Here is a 20,220-nt window from a genome sequence, read left to right as displayed (position 1 = left end):
AAACAGAACTCACTGAGTTTCACAGCAAAGGCAACCAGAGCTTATTGCAGTTCGAGGTCTGCTCTAGTGTCCTTTCACTTTACTGGGCCAACTTTGCTAGGAGGTAGGAGAAAAAAGTTAGGGTAGGGTTGACACAAAGTCCAGTGAGCGTAGACTTGAGAAATTTTTTTTTTTTAATCTAAACATCTAGAATTCTTGGGTGCTCAGCTAAGAATTCCCATGTATTTAGAAACTCCTGTTAAAAACCTGTGTTTCCTGAGTGATGAGTCATGAGTGAAATCTTGATGAGTGAAAGCATCGACCACAACATCCATAAAATGTGGCGTTCTGGCGGGAATGTTCACAAACATGCTGGAGAACTGGTCTGGGGCTGCAGCTTTAGCTGTGGTTTGGTTGCTTCTGCCTTAGAAAAGGGCTTCTAGGCATGAGTATTACTATCTTAGATGTGGTGTCTGGCTGTTTCAAAGAATAACATACACAATAATGGCAGACTGATGAATATAAAGGGAAGTTCAGCCAACATCCTCCAACGAGGGGCAGATTCTTGAGGGGCCACACCCTCCACATCACTGGAAGAGTCCTTTGAAGACAGCAATTTTGGAGATCCCACACTGTTCCCACCTGCTTCTTTTGGCACCTGAACACCTTAAAAATACAGCCCTTAGAAAAAAAGTTAAGACGGAATTGTCTGTGTTTCAGTTTGTGCCCGTTGCCTCGCGTCCTGTCGCTCGGCACCACTGAAAAGAGTCTGGCCCCATCCTCTCGACACCCTCCCTTCAGATACTTGTACACATTGATAAGATCTCCTCTCAGCCTTCTCTTCTCCAAGCTAAACAGGCCCAGCTCTCTCAGCCTTTCCTCATAAGAGAGATGCTCCAGTCCCCTAATCATCTTTGTGGCCCTTCGCTGGACTTGCTCCAGTAGTGCCACATCCCTCTTGTACTGGGGAGCCCAGAACTGGACACAATACTCCAGATGTGGCCTCACCAGGGCTGAGTAGAGGGGGAGAATAACCTCCCTCGACCTGCTGGCAACACTCTTCCTGATGCACCCCAGGATACCATTGGCCTTCTTGGCCACAAGGGCACATTGCTGCCTCATGTTTAACTTGGTGTCCACCAGCACTCCCAGGTCCTTCTCAGCAGAGCTGCTTTCCAGCAGGTCAACCCCCAACCTGTACTGCTGCATGGGGTTATTCCTCCCCAGGTGCAGGACCCTGCACTTGCCTTTGTTGAACTTCATGAGGTTCCTCTCTGCCCACCTCTCCAGCCTGTCCAAGTCTCTTTGAATGGCAGCACAGCCCTCTGGTGTATCAGCCACTCCTCCCAGTTTTGTATCATCAGCAAACTTGCTGAGTGTGCACTCTGTGCCTTCATCCAGGTCATTGATGAAGAAGTTGAACAAGACTGGACCCAGTACTGACCCCTGGGGGACACCGCTAGCTACAGGCCTCCAACTAGACTCCTGAGTTATCTTAGGACTCTGGCCTGGCCTGCAGAAGGACAATATGAATAAGACAAGATGTATTGTCACAGGTAGAGAAAAATGCTTTATCTGTGGTCATCCTGCAAGTTCTTTTGTTACTCTTTCAGGCTTTCTCTTGTGTCTTTGTCCTCCAAGGGCCTTCTGTGCAGATGGAAAGCAGGTGATCAAGATGAAGCATGAAATCCATCTTCCTAACTCTTCCTCACTTATTTTCAATCCCAGCTGTTCTCAGATGATGGTCCAGGGATGCCAACTGTCTGTAGAAAATTACTCACTAGTCACAATCTGTCACCTCTTTCCTTTGCTTCCAGTTTAATTTGTATTACATAAGCACTAAAATGCATTACTTTCCTTCCTAGAGTTCCCCAGGTGACAAAACTTCTGTTGCCAGAGTTGATAAACAAGACAAAATGCTGTAGTTTTTGAAACCACTTGCTTTTTGACATCAAGAACTTTTGCAATCATGTAAGATTTGCAGAAGTCACTCTAAGCATCGATGACCACTGGTGTTGGCTAGTATTTTTCCTCATTCTTTTTTATCAGCCCTTTTGTAGGCTTGGGCCTCTAGTCTGACAGCAAATGACCCCTTCGATGTGATGAGCCCCAGTCTCAGCACTGCTCCTAAGGAGATGCTTGGGGACCGCTTCTCCCAGCTGTTGCCCAAGGGTGCTGGCATGTATCAGGGGAGCAAGTTGGTTTTATCCCAGTGACTGGTGGGAGGTTGTCCCGTAGCCTTGCAGAATTAGTAAGGGGTCTTAGCTGTCCAAATCAGTAATGCTCCTTTTCTGGAGTATTCACTTGAGGGTGTAAATAACATGCTGGAAACCAGATTGTATCCCAGAGGCAGGGAATTCAGAGCTATCGCTCAGTGACCCAGTGTCAGGGACTATTTTTTTCTGCAGACTAAGATGAAGAAGGATCTCTGATACCAGAGTTTAAAAAGTTTATAGATGCCAAGTAAGCATGTCCTTTTTCCACACTTGGCCAGTGCTGATGGTACCCCAGGGCCTTTGATGTCACACGGTGGGGCAGAGAAGGACTCTGCATCTTTCGGTTTATGGTAACTTGTGCTTACACACAGCTGTGCACACGACTGCCACACTGATCACCGGGGTCACACTTGGCACATGGGCGCTCTCCCTCGGTAGCTGTCACACGCGCCACGACATCAGCTTGCATTTGCTGCAGTTCTGCAATATAATTGTTGTAAGCCATCGGACTTGCAGCTCAAAGAGAGAAACCACAAGCTCGATCTGGGGCCAGCATAAACAGCTGTCTGTTTTTAAGTAGTTTTTTTGTTTCACCTCTGAAAATCACCTTCAGCCAGTCTGGGTTGCCAACAACAGCCTTTCTCCCCTGGTGAACGTCTACACGCCGCACGTGTCCAGCCCTGAAGCAGTTTCACCAGTAATTGTCGGCAGTAGGTGCAGCTCGAAGAGGCCATTACAGGACTGCTATGGAGGGGTTTCCTCTGCTCAAGCCCTGGATACCTAGGTAAGCTTCAAGCTGTAGGAACAGGGACGAGCAGCCTCAGAGTCTGGTTTCAGCGGTTTGCCGAGGTGTTTATAATACCCTTGGTATGTCTGGGTTAGACTGTGACCTCAAGGTTGTCCTTAAGTATCACTGTTGACAACCAACCTTGGATCTACTTTGCTGTTCTCTATTATAACCCAAGACCCTTTTTGTGGTCAGCCTGCCCAGTCAAAATATTATCTGCGATTGCTTCAGCGCAATCTCCCGAGATTCTGGACAGGCAACAGGAGTCGAGTACCCAGGAGAGAGATGCTTGATGTCTGTTTTGCAATGGGTCAGTTCTAAGTGCAGTGTGTGCCGAGATCTTTTTTCCTGAAAGCTAGCTTCCTGAAGAAGCTGCGTCGGTACATGCCCAAGCGCAGGCTTGGTTTCTCATTTTGTTTCTTGACCTCGGTCGCTGTAAAGCTTGGGGATGGCGCGCTATAGGCAGAGCAGTCGGGGTAGTCTGGTGCAAACAGCATCCTGGTTTGCTGGAGCAACAAAATGCTGTTGAAGCTGTTTAAGAAGGTAAATCAGTGGGATTAGAAAAACAGATTTTGCTTTTTTTTAAATAAAAAGCTTTTTAGTGGAAGTTAAAAGCTGATTCAGCACAACCAGGAGAAAACAACCCAGCAGAAATTTAAAAAAACAGTGTCTGTTTGTCAGCCAGAGAGTAGAACAATGCACATCTTTGTTCAAAAGACAGAGCATCCAGGAATAAAATAATAAATAAAGGGGCTGTTGAATGGTGCAGACGTACCGTGCCTGCTGAAGGATACGGAATTAATAGGAGGAATAAATCATCCTCAGTTTACCAACAAACAAGCTTGCTCCTGCGCCCATCTCGCAGGGCAGTAAATCAGCCCCAGCTTGCCCCCGACAAGGAGCAGCTTTTTCAGTTCCCTGGGCCGGGGCTCAAGCGGGCATAAAGCCGGTGGGATCCCGCAAGATGCTTTATCCTGGTTGATGAACCAAATTGACGGAGTGAACAGGGAGCAACGGGCTGCTGCTGTGCAGCAACTCTGGACCCCCCTGCACGAGGCAGGGAGTTTGGCTAGAGAAGGAGCCCGTCCATCACCTTTAGTTGTCAAACTGGCCTCGAGCACTGTTTGGGTAACGGCGGGATTCGATTGCCACCTGATGATCATCTAGAAGCACGTGGGAGGTGACCTCTCATCACATGTGTCCTTTCAAAGGTGCTGCTGTAACAGCTAGCACTATAACACCAGCTAGTCTGTGGGGATTTCTCGGGAAAGGATATTCTTGCTGTGAATAGTAGCATTTTTTTTCAGGATGCTCAAGCCATGATCCTTAAAGATATGGAGGAGGAAGGCATTGAAATACCTATCACCTCCTGGGTGTCTTGGCACAGGCTCAGTGCATCCAGCCTGGGCTCCCTTTGCCTGCTCATGGTGGTACTTCCACTCATGTGTTGTATTGGCTTTGCAAGGTGACTAACACCACCTGCAGCCACATGGCCCCATGCCACCTCCAGGCTCACCCAGGTGTTACCGCAGGGAGCAGAGGCTGGTCTGACACCAGGCAGGCTGCCTTTAATCACTCTTTATTGACAGATCTTGCAAAAACACCTCCCTGATCTTAGCTGCTTATGTCTGTTGGCTCTGGAAGCGCAGGGGTGCAGAGAGCCCAGGTAACACCTCCACCAGCTGAAGTGAGTTATCACCCCAGTCGCTCTGCACGTTTGTGGTTTCTGCTCTGCAGTGGGAGTGATGGCTCCTCAAGTGTCTCAGCCCTAGGCCACCATGCCCTCAGCTCAGCTGACCACGGTTGTCTCTGCCCTCGTTCAAACTTTCCTGGTGGTCCATTCTGCAGCAGTACCTGATGGTCTGCTCAGGGCTTTGGTAATGGGGCTGTAACACATCCACCTGTAGGTCATGACCTCACACCAGTACTAAAATGAGTAGGAAAGAAAAGGGAGGATGTTTTATTCCTCATCCTGTGCTCCTCACAGGGAGGTCACCTGGGCACCTGCAAGCATATCTCCTCCCTCTGTGGTCCTGTATGCTTCTCCAGATTCAGCAGCAGGTAAAGAGCTGTTGCAAAGACTGGATTTGCTTCTGCACTAGGTTGTTTCTCACCTAAGGAGGGAGAAAGAGCTCTAAATCTTTCTGAAGTTAAGTTTGCAGGGGTGAGCATGTGGGAAGAAGATGATAGCTAGCTCAGGTTGTTAGCTGAGCTTTTGAGCAAGCTGAAATGTGTGTTGTCCTCAGCTGAGCTCTGTGCCCTAAGTCTGGTCCTCAGTAATGGTAAAGGTGGTAGGAAGAATTTCTTGCGTAATAACACATTTGGACAGTTTGGTTGGGAATAATCAGGTTGAGTCAGTTGGATGGAGCATAACTTAATGGTGCAGAGGAGTTAACAGCCTGGATAGCAGGGGAGGCAGCAAAGAGGGGAGGAAGAGACCGAAGCATGAAAGGAGAAAGAGCTGGGCTTGGGAGACCGTGGACATTGTCTTCTTGTCCTGCTCCCTTGGTAGTGAGGTGTCCCAGATCCTCATTCAGGAGAGCAGGGCTGTGGGGCAGGCTGGGGCATAGCTCGGGGTGGTGGTGGAGCGCTGCCCACGGGGGCGAGCCACAGTGAGGGCACCAGCAAGCACTGGCTCTGCGCTGGAGCTGCAGCTTGGACTTCAGACCCCTGAGGGTTTTAATTCTCCAGCCCAGCAATTATCTCCAGCTCGGCCCAATTTGGGCTCAGTTATTCAGGTCTGGGTCCCCCTCCCATAGCTCAATAACTGGGCTGAGGACCCAGATGCTACCTGCAAGGCTCTACTGCTCTGCCAGAATATCTGCATCTCTCCAAAGGGGCTGAGGGGCAAAACCCCCCCAGATCTCAGCCAGGCAGCAGGAGAAACATCTGCAGAAACACAGCTGTAGGTAGCCTCTCACACGATGTGAGATATGGGGAGTTTTAGTCACACAGAATTAACAGAAAAGCAAAGTTTTTCTATACCGTTATGAGAAACTAATGATATACAGCAGTTTGGCTTTTGCTCCAATGTCCTGTACGTGATATGATCTGGATTAACACAGCCTTCATCATTTCTTTTGAAATACACAATTTTGGTTTAAGCGGAAAAACTTTCTGAGTACTCTTCCTGTCACAATTATTTCCAGTATTAGCAATTATTATCTTAAGGAGATAATATCTCTATAAATATTGTAAGTCTATCTGATTTTTGTCCCCCCCTCTTCTTCCTCCCACTACTTAGTAACTTCTGAAATGACTACCAGAAAACACAGATGCTCCTCTCTGGGTTTTTTTGTTGCTTCCCCCCCCCCCCCCATTTCCGTCCTTGTTCATTTATACAAGAAGTTTCGTTGCTTCTCCCAGGTAGCTGGCAGGTTTTCCCCAGGCATTTCTCCTGGTCTTTGAATGGGGAAGGAGGAACAATTTTAAGGAATACTAAAACCCTGCTCTGGAACAGCAAAGGTTAACTGAGGATCTTTGGATCAAATTGAAAAACCGGAGCTTCTTTTGGCTCAGTTTTGAAAAGATACACTAGATGTAAAGTTCATCGTGTCCTGTTAAGTAGCTGTTGGCCAGAATGCTAAATCAGTCTAGGTCAGCACTTTGATGTTGTTACTGGAGCTGGCTTGGAGACAGTGTGTGGCTTGGACTTAAGACAGGAATTTAGGCCAGTGACTGAGGCTGATGGGAAGAAGAAACAGGAAAAAACATATATGAAGCTTTAATTTTCTAAAGTTATGCCTTTTGCAACCGGTTGTGCAAAGCACGGCGTGTGCCCTCACCTAGGCATTTCTGCTCTCCTTCCGTCCCCCTCCTGGCCCAGCACCTCTCTGGGTGTCAAAACCCATCGACCCTCCGCTGAAGTCGGAGCAGAAACTCCTGCTGCTTTCAAAGGGACCCCAGCTGGGCCCTCGCATTCCCAGCCTGGGAGGACCTGTGCCTGTGCTTAACTTTGCTCATCGTTTGTGCAGCGTCCCTGCGGGTGAACCTGACCTTGGGCAGGACGCATGGCGAGGGATGAGGAGCAACTGTCTTCTCAGCAGGTGGGGAACTTCGCAGACGTTACTCACAGAAAAGCTAACACGTCCCTGCTTTGGCTTTACTTACTGAAATCATAAAGGAAAATACGTACGATATGTAAAAGCACTGCTTCTTTCCTGAATAATAGCCTTTTTGCCATAATAACCATTAGCGATGCTGAGTGGCCCTCCCTCCCTTTCTACACCTTAGTTACATCCCTAGTTTTTAGTTTCTTTTACCTTCTGGCACATTATTTGAGGGGGGGGGCGGAGGGAGTATAGACCACCTTAGACCAGGCTGAATGAGCAGAAGAAAGCTTCAATAAGCAAAAGAAACTCTTTAACTATTAGTCTGTGCACAAAAGCTGCTTGGAAGAGAAGACCATGTGCTGGTGCTCTTCTAGGGTGCACGCTGAACAGTTGCCCAGGGTCAAGACACCTGGGTTTTGTATCCGCCACTGTGTGAGCACTCTTAAGGCCAAGCTGTTAATCCTGGTGTGCCACCAGTTGATTTTGTTGTGTTTGTGTGTTAATTTTGAATTATTCTCATAGTAACGTGTTGAGGATTGCAGCCCCTCCTGATCACTGGGTCATGCTACGCTTGGTCCCAAGTGTCCTGCCAGCCTGGGTAACCACAGGTTGGTGGTTGGTCATCCTGGACCCATTGCAAACCCATCCGCAGACCTGCTCTGTCCTTCACTTGTGCTTGGAGCTCATTATCCACAGCAGTGTGGGTTAGTGACGCTTGCGGTGGTGCCTTTCACGGCATGGATGTGCCTTCCTCAACAATAGTCAACATTAATAAACTGTGTTTATAGAGACCAGCAAACTTTCTGCATAAACTTACTCATCTGTAAAGCAGGTAGCTCCACGCTTCTGAAGCAGAGAGAAAAATTTCAAGCGTCATTATCAAATTGATATTTTGAGATCTGCCGTTGCAAGTTCCCTCCATTGCAATACATGGATAATATATAATCCAGCTTTTCCATAGGCGTTCCTTAATGGGTCATTCAAAGAATTGACAAATCTCACTGTTTCATAGAGTGTGTCAAAGCAAGGGTCTTCTCATTATCATCTGCAGCTTTTTTGGCATAGGAGGAAGATTGTTTCAGTATAGCTGCTCAGTTCCAGCTAAGCTCAATGTGGCCTTTTGCTCGACAATTTGGTAGGATACATCTGTTTTCAGCCAAAAACAGGATATGGAAAGCTGTATGGAAATAAGGAAAAAAATCAACCAGATTTGCCTTAAGGTTTGGTCCAAGTCTTGTGTCATTTCTTACTCTGTCTGAACTGGTTTGCCTGTTTGCAATAATTAGGACAGCTGGCTTGGAGAGGTGGAGCAGCATGGCCTGAAATGCCTTACTTTATTGGTCCCTTTTCCTCCTTTTCTGATCTCATTATAGACATGTCAGAGGAAAAGGATTTGGAGTGTTTGCGCTCTGCATCCTCTATGATGGTTTGCCATTAAAATCCTGAAGCTGTGCAAAACATCTGCAAAACAATCTAGGCCAGAAGAAATAGAGATTAAGCAGCAAGTATATATATATGTATAATAATTGAGCAATAAAGTGGTCTTAGTTTTAAATTTGGGTCAGTTCTGGGTGAAGCTGCTTTACCCATCCTTCTGTGTAATGCAAAGTCTCCTGGTACTTTCGCATGGATTTTAAGAAGTGGCCAGAGTCTTTGTGTTTGCTGCCGGGCTAGCTAGTGTTGCCTGGAAGTCACTGAGCTGTATAATTTATGTTGGAATGTCAGCATTCGAACAGGCGTAAAATTACAACTCATTACCGTTGTTGTCTGTGGAGCAGGCACTCGGGTTTCTTGGGCAGTCGCAGTAGCCTCTCGGTGAGGCTGCCTTTGGGGACCAAGCTTTACCTGGTGGAACAGGGCTGCCGTGTTATTTTGGCATTGGAAGCTGCTAAAAAAAAATGTGCAATTCTTGTTCCCAAAAGAATGGGCTCGTCTTTTTGTCCCAACACAGCTGTTGTGTTGAATTTATTCTACAAATTTTTTTTTTGTGTGTGTGTAACTTGGAAACTGTCTTGGAGATGGATGGCACCTCTTGCACAGGGACCTGGGCTAGTTGAGTCACACTTGGGGCTTATGGCACCTGCCGAAGGGATGTTGTTACACCAGGGAAGGGTGGACAACCAAGCTCCCAAAAAAGCATCCTGGTAAAGCATGCCGCTCCTCGGAGAGCTGTGCAGCAATTGCAGCCGCATCCCCGTGAGCAGGGCGGGCTTGGCCGGAGGGATGCCGGGAGGGAGACGGCGCAGCCCTGGGAGGGGACGCGGAACGGCTGCCAGGCATTCCCCGCGCAGGGAGCGTTGTTCCTCCGGAGACAGCCTGACCTTCGGCGCAACCCGATGCGTGCGTCTGAATGGTGTCTCTGGGGAAAAGCTATTCCCCATAAACCTGGGGGAGGGGGGGCTCGATCGACCCGGCAATAGAAGTGAATCTTTCACCGCTGGGTTTGGGGATGGCTGTAGGACTCGCTGCCTCGCTTGGGAAGGACCCAGGCTTTCCTTTGCTGTGCAGGGAGGCAGATGCATCCAGGGGCAGCGCTCAGAGCCTGCAAAAACCCAGTCGCAGCTGTCTAGACACACTGCTTGTCTGCCTTCACTGGGAATTTATCCCTAGCAGAAGCGCTGCAGGTGCAATGTGGCCGTCACTGCTACGGGAGAGGATCTCGCGGCAAAATAAGCTGCGGTGCATGGGAACGACTTCTGGTGCTGGTATCAGTGAGGTTGCTGGCTTGCTAAGTGGCCTGTCCATGCACATGCTCAGCATGACAAAACTTGATCTCTGGCACACAGAATACTTGGGGGGTGGGTGGGAAGGGGCTCAACATATCAAATAGCAATACCAGCCAAATCTGCAAAGTTGCAGTTTTCTTTTGCAATCAGCCACTGCTTGGCTTTTCACAGGAAGAGGTTAACTAAGTAATTTGATGCAAATCTTTCACAGCTCAGAGGTATTTACTTTGTTTGCAAAGTCCTGCTGCTGCTGGATTGGTGCCACCAGCTTGTCACAGATAGGCATATCACCGTGAGAGGTTTCCTTAGAGGTGATAGGGTGGCCGCTGCAGTTGGTAGTAAAGCTGGGAAAAGCTAAGCCACTGCTCAGTTTTCTTAAAGTAGTCACCCATGGGCTAACCACAGAAGTCAGGCAAAGGTTAAACACTTCAGAGAAAAAGTGACATTCTAGGGAAGAATAAAACAAAACAAAAAAACCCACACATTAGTGCAGGAAGTCAATGGACCAGGGAGAAGTGGAGGCAGTCTGTCCTAACTTGTTTTGGCTAGTCTAGCAAAATAGCAACACTGGCCTTAAGAGTCCAGCATGCTCCCAGCTGGGCAGCGCTGAGGTGACAGCCCCATACAGCAAGGACCGCAGAAGCCTGCATCTGCCTGTCCAAAGGCAGCAGTAGTATTGTGGTGGCTCCACTCCTGGACCCTCAGCATCTATGTGAGGGCAGAGCAAGTCCACCTGGGCAACACCACTTAGAGGAGACTTGGAAAAAAGTTGCCAGGTAAGGGCACCTACTGGTCTGCACACACCTGGCTGCTGGTCTCTGTGGCCATATACTGCTGTTCTGGCAAAGCATGGGATATATCTCAATAACGAGACTTAACTGATTCTTACAAAGCCCTTTATTTTCATCTCGAGGCTTATAAAAACTGTTACTCAAAACCAAAATGTTTAAAACTTTACATATGTACAGCATGAGAAATAAATAATGTTTTAAGTCATAGAAAAACCACAATATACAAATAGGGCTTTGAAACCACTTTAAGCATGGCACAGTGACAAGTCGCAAATACTTACGAAAGGCTTCAGTTATTGAAGCCTTTGCATAAAACCATGGAAAAAAAAAAGCCTCCAAATGTGCTTGCTTTGCTTGGATTGAAGTTCTACAAAAAACTCAGACAACCATAGGCCTCAAATGACTTAAGTCTTCAGAGCTCAGTCCAGCATGTGGCAGCACCACAGCTTGAGATTGCCTTTCTGTACAGCAAAGTTCAAGAGCAGTCTCAGTTGTTAGACCAAGTCTCCTTCCCTCCCCCCCACCCCAAAAAGAGCTAGTTCACCTCTGACAGGGTCCGGTTTGCTGTAGCAACTAGGACAGCTGCAGAGCATCTGTCCAACTTGAACAAAGTCAAGTTCATGGGGAACCAGGGAATCCAGCTAGGATGTTGCAGCAATGAGGGTAGACTGTTGTCTGTTTGGCTCAGTTAAGTACTTTGCCTAAAATACGGTCTTAATTATGCTCTGGTACTACAGCAACATTTGAATGGAGGCGAACACGTTCTCAGTAGTTAAGAGGCCCAATGCAAAGTTCTCCCAAAACAGGACAGCTGCCATTTGCCTTTTACAAAAAGCTCAGTCTTTAGTAACACACACACTTGGTTCAGGCACCCGCTGGGGCAGCTGCCAGCACCATCAGTTGGTATCTGGATCTTGTTTTGCCCTAGACACAGGGAGGATGGAGCTCCTCCACAAGGTGACCTATAGAGATTTCAGTATCAGCCAGATACAGCAACTGATTTTTAGGGTAGGTAAAGGACAGTTTGAAGATAAGACAGCTTGGAGATAAGTGGCATTGTGCTTATTCCACATTGCCTCCCCTAAAGATACCCCCCCCACACAAACTTTACATGTTTGATGGTCTTATCTTCCCACAGCCCTTAGTGCTATAGGATTCACAGTAACCCCTACACTAGACACTAGCTTATTCTTGGCAGCTCTGTCACCAACAGTTTGATGGTCAGCTAACATGGTTATCTTCTCAACTCCACTGGCAGGCAGACCAGTAGATCATTGCTGAGGTCTAGATCTGCAAAGGTTTCATCTGTAGTTTTGGTTAATGGGAGCAGGAAGGAAATGCAGAATGTAACAGATCAAGAGAAGGATTAAATGCACAAACCAGGCTCCCTACAAAAGGGAAACAGTTTTAGTTATTCTAGATCTAGGACCACAGTCCATCTGTTGCTTCTCAGTTTCTTGCATCTGTTCCAAGATGTTTTGTCCAGAAGAGCTAGCTGTTTTAAGTGCTACCAAGCCAGATTTTTTGCCAGAGTATCACCTTACTTGTGTGGTCTTCGCGCATCTAGGCTGTTTAGTTGCGAGTCTTCAGGGAATTCTTCAGAGCAAGTTTGAGACAGACCTAAGAAAAGCAGAGAGAAAAAATACCTGGTTAAACACAGAGGTTAAGAGCAAGACAAAGAATTCCTAAGAAACACTGGGACATGAGGAACAGGTTTAGACAGTACAGGTTGATATTTTATTCTGTCAAAAAAACCCCACTTTGCCCAATAGCTACTTGGTGGGAACATGAAGCTGACATTATGCACACAAGTGGGCAGATAGCTGCAAATAGAAATTACAGGTCTTGGTGGAGTCTGTCTATTCAGAGCCATTCAAGGGTAGACAGATGTTTACAGACAGTCTCCAAGTGGGGAACTCTCATCTCTCAGGGACTTGGCAGCAACAGGGAGTCCAACAGCAGTCATCGCTCCTGGGCTCAGGGAGGAAGGATCATTTCCTGGAAATCTGGCTGCTTGGAGCTCAGCTCTACTCTGCCTCCTGCAAAAGCTGAGCTCTGCCAGCAAGCAGGAAGGGCACATCTGCCAGCAATTCCTCTGTTTTATGGCTGTTACCAAGAAGCATATCAAAGCAGCCTTTTATTGTACCTGCAGGAACATTTGCTTGATCTTTCAGTACTTGCAGCAGAGCAGCAGGTTTTTGCATAGGGGTCTCATTCATTAAATTGTTTGCTACTGTACATGTAACAGCCTACTGGTTTCTGCCAAGCCTGGAACAGTATCAGCTCACGCTTGAGTTGAATTCTGCTTTCCAAGAAGGTTGTGCAAAGCACTGCTTCCACAGAGTTTTCCTAACCTGAGGAGCACTTTGTCTCTTGATTAGGAGTGTCAAAGCCCTAAGTATACAAATTGAGATTTAAGAGAAGCCAAGACACTGGGACTAGTCTGAAGGAGACTGTCATCTAGCCAAATTAACAGGGGTGTATCTGAAGCATTGCTTGAGGCATGTTAAAGCAAACAAGCTGTCCCTGCTGGAACCAGCCTCAAAGTCTAAGGACTGATGCTAGGTGTTGGGAAGAGTGCCCCAGAGGTAAACAGGACTAATATACCCTGGTGAGGGGCCTCCAATTAGCTTTCCACTGTTGCAAGGATCTTGAGTTTTGGTAGCACCAAAAGGTACAAGAAGTCAAACTGAGACCAGAAATGAGTATAGTGTCTAATTAACTATTTAATTATCTACCTAGTTAATTTTCATGCATGCATTAGCTACCGTTAAATCTAATAGCTGGGAATCAGGCTAGAATTTATCCATGTTTTTTAATAAAAGGAGGTTCTAGTAGTCTTCTAAAGGAAGACTCCACTCATGCCAGCCTAGCCACATGCATCAGAAAGGATTTCTCCTGGCTGGTTTCCCCCTACCTTTTTTGCCAGTCATCTGCACATTTCACAAACCAGAGCTCTTTACCAGGAGATATACTGGTCATCTGGGAATCCTCCACACAGAAAGCAAACCTAGGAGGAAGAATCAGAAGTCAAGAGAAATTACCTGTTGTCTGCCTGAGTGACATATAGCTGTAATCCATATGACATGTTCATTCTAGGATGAGTTGTCTGGTTTGACACTTTCTATAGGAAGCATCTTGATGCACCATTGCTGTGTTGAGTAGCTGATGCAATATTTCCTCTCCTAGTTTCATATTTTACATGGGGATCTTTGCTTCTACTACCCTTGTGCTTCCTAGATTTCAGAAAATAGGATGTAGACTACCACAGATGACAAGAGATGCTTAAAGCTGAGAAAGATGGGCAAAGTGTCAAAGCAACTGCTGTTGTTTGGCAGATCTGGGTTACCTTCAGAACAACATTAACACAAGATTTGGGACCTGTTACACACTTGGCACCTCTGCTTGTTGGTTGCCAGTGAGCAACCTCACGTTGCCTTCCAGTTACAGAGATCCCAGAAGGAGCAACATAGCGCTTAAGTGGTTGGTGCTACCATGGCACTGGTTGCATAGTTTATTGGATCTAGCTCATTCTGCCAAGCCAGCGCAATTATGCATGTAACAAAAATAGCCATGCTCGTGTGTGCTTTAGTATTTGTTCTTGGCACTGTTATTTTAACCCTACAGGTATGATCTAAACCATCTTAAAATAGACTAATTCAATCCCCAAGGGCAAAAGACAGTGTTAAAAAATTTAAATAAAGCAGCAGAGCATGTCAGATCTAGTGACTAGCTTTGCTTAATGTCTGTAACCTCACGTTGGCAAGTAACCCACTCTCCTACCCCACGAGGAAGCATCATCATCTGGTAACACTAAACATGAAAGACCGTTCAGGCTACCAGGTAAGGTCAAACCCCGCTCCCAACACACACAGTTCTTGCTGGATTCTGAATATTGTTCCCTTTTGAAGCTTCAAGTCAATTCACCAGCATATTAACACAGCTACTTACCTCTGCTGCGTTTCCCCAGATTTCACCCGTATACGTCTGATGTGCAGTTCCCGGGACGACTTTGGAGGTCGAAACCAGTAACTCTTAAGCTCTTTCCACAGATCGTACCAAGACTGAGAAGTTCCCTCCCAGGTGAGCTTTATTTTTAAAAGCTCACCCATGTCCTCTTCAGTATAGACCAGGAAGGTGTTGGTGGCATTAAGGCCAATTTGCTCAATCCTGAAAGATAAGCAGCAACTCAACATTTCTTCCTTATGGAAGAGTGCCAGAAGCTGTCATTCAATGCAAGGCATTAAAGACAGCCCTTTGCAGCTTATCAAGTGCTTTATGTTCAACTGCCACCAGTTAATTACTGATATCATTAAAAAAGTGAACTTGGATAGCTGGTTTAATAGGAGGCATCAATTATTTGGCTCAGTCATCTTTCCATAGCTTAAAGGTGAATTTCATACCTTGTGTTTCCTCTGGGACAGGCTAAAAGAGGTCAATACCTCCTCCAGAGGTAGAGGTGCTTTCAGACTATATCCAAATTTGGGGGGGTGGGGGGGGTGGCCTTCAACACCGAGCCATGAAGACTAATGCGTAGAGGATTGGGCACATCAAATTGCTTTCGCAGCAATAAGTTATAGTTAAGTTACTTGATGAAAAGTTTTTGAACGGCAATGAAGTGAGGCTGCTAGACTCAGTTGCAATGTCAGCGTTACTGGAAGAAAAGGAGTTATGTCACCTTGTCCTTGTCTAGTCCCAGTTACCTTCTTTAAGCGAGCACAATAGGTCAGTTTACTTACATTTCTAAAGAGAGGGGTTCAGAGTCTCCATTGGTGCCATGAAGGGTGACGGAGAAGGTGGGGTCAGCCTCTCCTGAGCTTTTGTAGCTGAAGACATGCATTTTCATCTGATAATGGTAGACTGCAGGGAGACAAGGGCAGCATAGATGGAGCCAAGTTTGCAAAGAGCTAGTGTTGTTAAGCATGGCTCTTCATTAAATAGAGGGTGTTGGCAGGCAAAGGTTAGACCCTTTCTAAAGGGGTCTATCATCATACAGATATCTATATCAAGACATCACGGATCAGTTTTTTCCTGCTCTGCCTCTGATTAAAGTTGACATTTTCCCAACAACAGATGGAGCTGCAGGACCCCTTCTGTCCATGCTGGGGAGGGCTCTCCAAACCTCACACCGCACTAAGGTGGAGGTGGGCTTGCAAGCAGGGAGCGTGTAAGCCATACTCCTGCTTTGAAGGCAGCGTGTCCTTATGGCCAGAGCCCCAGTTATTCCACGTGGAGGAGGAGCACAGTGATGCTGCAGAGCAGTAATGCGGCCAGGTAACAGCAACAGGCTCTACTGCCTGTTGCTACCCTGCTTGGAGGCAATGCTACTCTTCCACCTCTACATTTGTCTCAATATTGGATATAAGTGTCACCTCACTCTTAGATCAAACCATGCTCTTTAAGAGAGAAAGCATACCTTTGAATGGCATGTCAGCTCTTGTTTTTAAGTACATCTTGCTGTTTCTTTTGTTCCTAGTTCTCCTGGCATTGTAGCCGATGCCGTTGCAGCGGTTCTTCCGGCAGCTGAGGCAGATTCCCTTCTTGAAGCGACTGGAATCAGTACATTGAAAGGCGAAGCTTTGTTTATCTTGGTTCACAATGGAGTCCACAAAGAGGTGCACAGACCGCTCGTGCTCACATTTAACAACTTCACCAATAGCTAGAGGAGCAGAGTTGCAAGGGATACATTTTGTTTAAGCATTTGTCACCCTGGCAGCCGTAAGATATAGCGAGCTGAGCTTTTGGTAGCCCAGCAGGAGTTGATTTTGGCTAAATTTGACATTTTTCAAACAGCAGCAATTCAAAGAGGTTAGCACAAGACACTTGAAGACCGATCACTTAGTCTCTATCACGAAGTCAGCTTTAAAGAGGATTCCAGAGCCAGCATGAGAGGACCAGAGGTTTTGATCAGGTGTTAGGGTGAAAACATGCTACTTCAGAATTAAAAGCAGGTCTAGTTTCTAGTAACTATCTCCAGCAGAATAGGCAGTTTAGAAGGAAAAGTAGTTCTCTGTTCTCGTAAATGGGATCATTCCCAAGCATCAACCCCAGTCTATGTGTGAGGAGTCTACACTGGCCAGAGGCAAAACAAGTAACGAGAACTTACTCCCATAGGCAATTGCTCCTAAGACATCACTTAGTCCACAGCCAGGCTGGAAGTCTCCCCCATTGGGGTAGATGTCAACATGGCCTACAGGCATCTGGATCCCAATGCTAACACCTAGCGTTTCCCTGGTGTAGGTGTGCAGGACATCCACAAAGCTAGCATCATCGGGGGACAGGCGCTTGCTAGGGTCCACTCCTTCAAACATAGGGCCGGCCGGATCCAAGCCTAGGGTTAGAGACAGCACAGAAGACACCAGGTAAGAACTTGGGTTATTTCATACACAACAGCCAAGAACCTGCTGCTAGGAGCCCTCCTCGTACCCACATGCTACGCAGACGTTCCCTGCCTCATTGTGGGTGCTGTCCCCACATCTCTTCACCGTGGGCTCACTGAAGGAGGAGATGAAGAGGTCTCCTAACACTTAAGGTGTGATACACCCCAGTATTAGCATTGGTCTGCTCTGTGTACAGTGATGGCTTCACATTGCCTGCTGAAAGCAACAAGTCTGAGACACTTCAAGAGGTGGCAGATGACTGAACACTAGAAGAGGTCTAGCATTCCAGAGACTGCTAGTGGCCAGGGCCACTTTGGATATGTTTAGTCTACTTTCAGATTGGACAAACTAATAAAAGTTTAAGCAGCAGCAGGTAGTTCCTGTAGCTGAGATCATGATGGGTTTTTGGCCTTTAAATTAACCTCAGCCTCACTGAGGACCTGAAATTGTGCACCTTAGCCATTTCTCCATGTAACTGTTAGGTGATCCAGACAGTCACCTTTTCCACTTAACCAATATGCAGGTTTATTGCCAGACTAAGGAATTCTCACTGCCAGTATCACATTTAGGCTCTTAACACAACCCCTTCTACCATGTCCTAACTTCTCACATTTGAAATCTTTCCCTCCAGAATCAGAGGCACTCTGTTCAACATACCTTCTAATTAAATTAAAGAGAGGATTTTGGCCAAACATTCCATGGGACAAACTGCACCCAACAGCTATCACCTCCATTAATCTGAGCTATGAGTATGGAAACAGTGTCTCCTCAAAAGAGGCTTTGGATAGGAAGGGCCTAAGCTGGACTTTTGAACCCACAGTTAACATCCAAACCTACTCAAGACCAGGTTGTCCTCAGAAAGAGGCTTTTCATGGGCCTCCCTACGTTTGGTATCCTATGTCAAGGAGCTTTCCTCTCATGTGGAGAGAGCCGTGCTCCCCACTACCACCACAGGTAGGATGTTTGCCATTTCTGAATGAGCAAGCCTGCAGCAACACATCATCAATACCAGAAATAAGCCTCTTCAGGAAACGTTCCAGGGAGACAACACTACTGAAAGGTAGAAGACCACTGAAAAAGTCACTTACCTGTAATTCTGCCTATTGTCCCCTGGACATGGTTACCAGCAAAGCCAGCAACATGGGCCCCAAGGCTGTATCCAATCAAGTGAACATTTTGAAGTTGGAAGAGCGGGTTCTCCTGCAAGGAAAAAAAAGATAATTTGTTGATGTTTTTTAGAACATCTGCACAGCTCCTATCTGCAGGACTTTGAAGTCCAGTTCTAGGACTAGACAGGAGGGAGCAGGGGAGACAAACATGTATTCATCCCATGTTTCCTCAAGACACATGCACAATGCATGTTTGCATGGCACTTGCTTTTTGCCCCAACTGTAGTACCTAGCTTTCAATCCCAGTTAGGATATTCTTTAGGAACACTCTTCCCCCAGAGACCTGGCAGCAGCAGCCAACCTTCATACTGGCCAGGGACGGTTCCTGGGCACTCGAGCTCCAAGTTCAGCATTGCAGGCATATCCCTTCCCCTTTCCACCCCTCTTGCCAAGCAGGCACCAACTTTTAGTGCCCAGCTCCCACACTGGCATGGCTCAGGCTCCTCAGGGCCACATACCCCCAAGCCAACCTGAAGAGATGCAGGAGGATGGTGTCCTTCCCTTCCTTAGCTCAGGAGGCACCATTGCACCAGGCCTTGGGGTTTAGGATTACACCATGCCTTTGCATTAGAGGTGGTGCATATTCTGTTCCCTTGTGCAACCGTCCTTCATTGACCATTACAACAGAGGCCGTTCTCACAGGTTTTACCTGTAACCAATTCAGCAGCCCGGCTATGCTTTTCCCGACAGCCTGTGTGTTGTTCACAGCATCCGTATAGATCTGGTGGGCAAGCGCCAGCCAGTCCACCACCACCACATTCGCATCCTTCTCTCTCTCCTGAAGGGCCGAGACCAGGCTGCCCAGCCAGGTTTCGAACATGCCGCTCATCTGCGAAGAGACCCAAGCGTTAGCTTTCCCAATTACAGGACTGAGACTGCACATCCACAGGGTTGCCCTCAGGTGTACATTTGCAGTTTACATATTTACCCTGGATACATGCTTCTCTGCAAAGCCCTGCACTTCTCAGCACTTCACTAATGGTGTAAGAAAAACAGGTTTTGACAGACTAGAAGCAATTAGCTTCCTTGCCTTTTAAGGGAGAAGGGAGAGGCACTGTTACCTGCCACCTTATTGCCCTGTCCTCAAGAGTTGCAGAAATTCTGAGGGATTGCAAAATTATTTTCCAGGCCTGGCATTTCGGTTTGCATAAGCACAGGCAGAGCGGATAAGTCCACTAATGCCACACCCTCAGTTACACAAAACGCAGAAGAAGAAAGCTTGACAAACTTTTCTCCTCTCTTTCTTTAGAGAGGAGCCCAAGCTGCAAAAGTAAGGACTGTGGGCACATAGCTATGACTACAGAAAGTCTGTGTGTTTGTTAAGTCAAGCACCATCTTCACAGTGGTTACTTAGTCGCCTTTTTAGGAAAAACGCTCAAATTCCTTTTACCAGATTCATATTAGAGACACAAAGCGGTCCTGAAAGGCTGCAGATGAATTAGGTGGTTTCAAGGGGTTTTAAGCACGAGCGACATTGCATTGCTGCAAAGGCTCCGTGCATAGCTAGAGCGGCTGCAGCGCTTGCAACGGGAAAAGCTGTCCTGCACGCCGCATATTCGGGATGCTGTTGCACTTCACAGGACAGCGCGGGCTCTCTAAGCGCGCGGCGCAAGCCACGCATTGCCTCGAGCTGCAGAGGATCCTCCAAACCCACCGTCCAGCCGTGAATGATGAAGAAGGTTTTAGCTGTCACGTTGAATTTGCACTCCTCCAGGCACTTGTCCTGGCCCACGGCGAGGTAGCAGCCTTCGTCCTCGGCGTCGGGCGAGGAGCGGAGGTTGAACTTCACCCGCTGCTTGGGAGCCGCCGCCGGCTGCCTCGCTTCCTCCAACAGCTGGGCCAGATCCGCATCTGGAAGCGGAGGGAGGGAGGGAGGGAGGGTTAGGCTGCGCGGAGGGCTGCGCTCGGCCGAGCCGCGGGGGGCCCCCGCCGGCACCTGCCCCGGCGCGCGCAGCGCCCCGGGCAAGCGGCCGCTGACACCTCGCACACGCCGCCCCGCACCGCGCGGCCCCGCGCTACCCACCTCCTCCCAGCAGCGCCGCCTCCGCGGCCCGCGGAGCGGCCCCCGCCGCGATGCAGCAGGTGACGCCGGCGCAGAGCAGGAGGACGAGCCTCCTCAT

At 47.7% G+C, this 20,220-nt stretch overlaps 1 protein-coding gene and 1 long non-coding RNA gene across 3 annotated transcripts in view; one reads left to right on the top strand and one right to left on the bottom strand.

Moving 5' to 3' along the window:
• The window catches only part of LOC106487892 (uncharacterized), a 26,886-nt gene extending 12,295 nt beyond the window's left edge, over positions 1-14,591 (top strand). Inside the window, exon 4 of the long non-coding RNA XR_010886950.1 lies at positions 14,522-14,591. This is a non-coding gene — a long non-coding RNA (uncharacterized lncRNA). The remainder of the gene's footprint in view (positions 1-14,521) is intronic.
• LIPG (lipase G, endothelial type) lies at positions 11,074-20,220 on the bottom strand. Of its 2 annotated transcripts, XM_067316061.1 has the most exons (10): positions 20,124-20,220; positions 19,755-19,951; positions 18,750-18,929; positions 18,020-18,131; positions 16,658-16,882; positions 15,968-16,210; positions 15,291-15,411; positions 14,503-14,721; positions 13,469-13,561; positions 11,074-12,171 (listed from the first exon to the last, which is right to left on the bottom strand). In XM_067316061.1, exons 1-10 carry the CDS (start codon positions 20,218-20,220, stop codon positions 12,150-12,152), a joined length of 1,509 nt encoding a protein of 502 aa, XP_067172162.1. In that variant the 3' UTR covers positions 11,074-12,149. The 2 variants fall into 2 exon arrangements, with proteins under 2 accessions (XP_067172162.1, XP_067172163.1); XM_067316062.1 differs by lacking the exon at positions 14,503-14,721.

The sequence above is a fragment of the Apteryx mantelli genome, chromosome Z (genome assembly GCF_036417845.1).
Source record: "Apteryx mantelli isolate bAptMan1 chromosome Z, bAptMan1.hap1, whole genome shotgun sequence".
Taxonomy (NCBI): Eukaryota; Metazoa; Chordata; class Aves; order Apterygiformes; family Apterygidae; genus Apteryx; species Apteryx mantelli.
The sequence above is the reverse complement of the archived record's forward strand: the minus strand, read 5'-3'. Positions and strand labels throughout refer to the sequence as shown.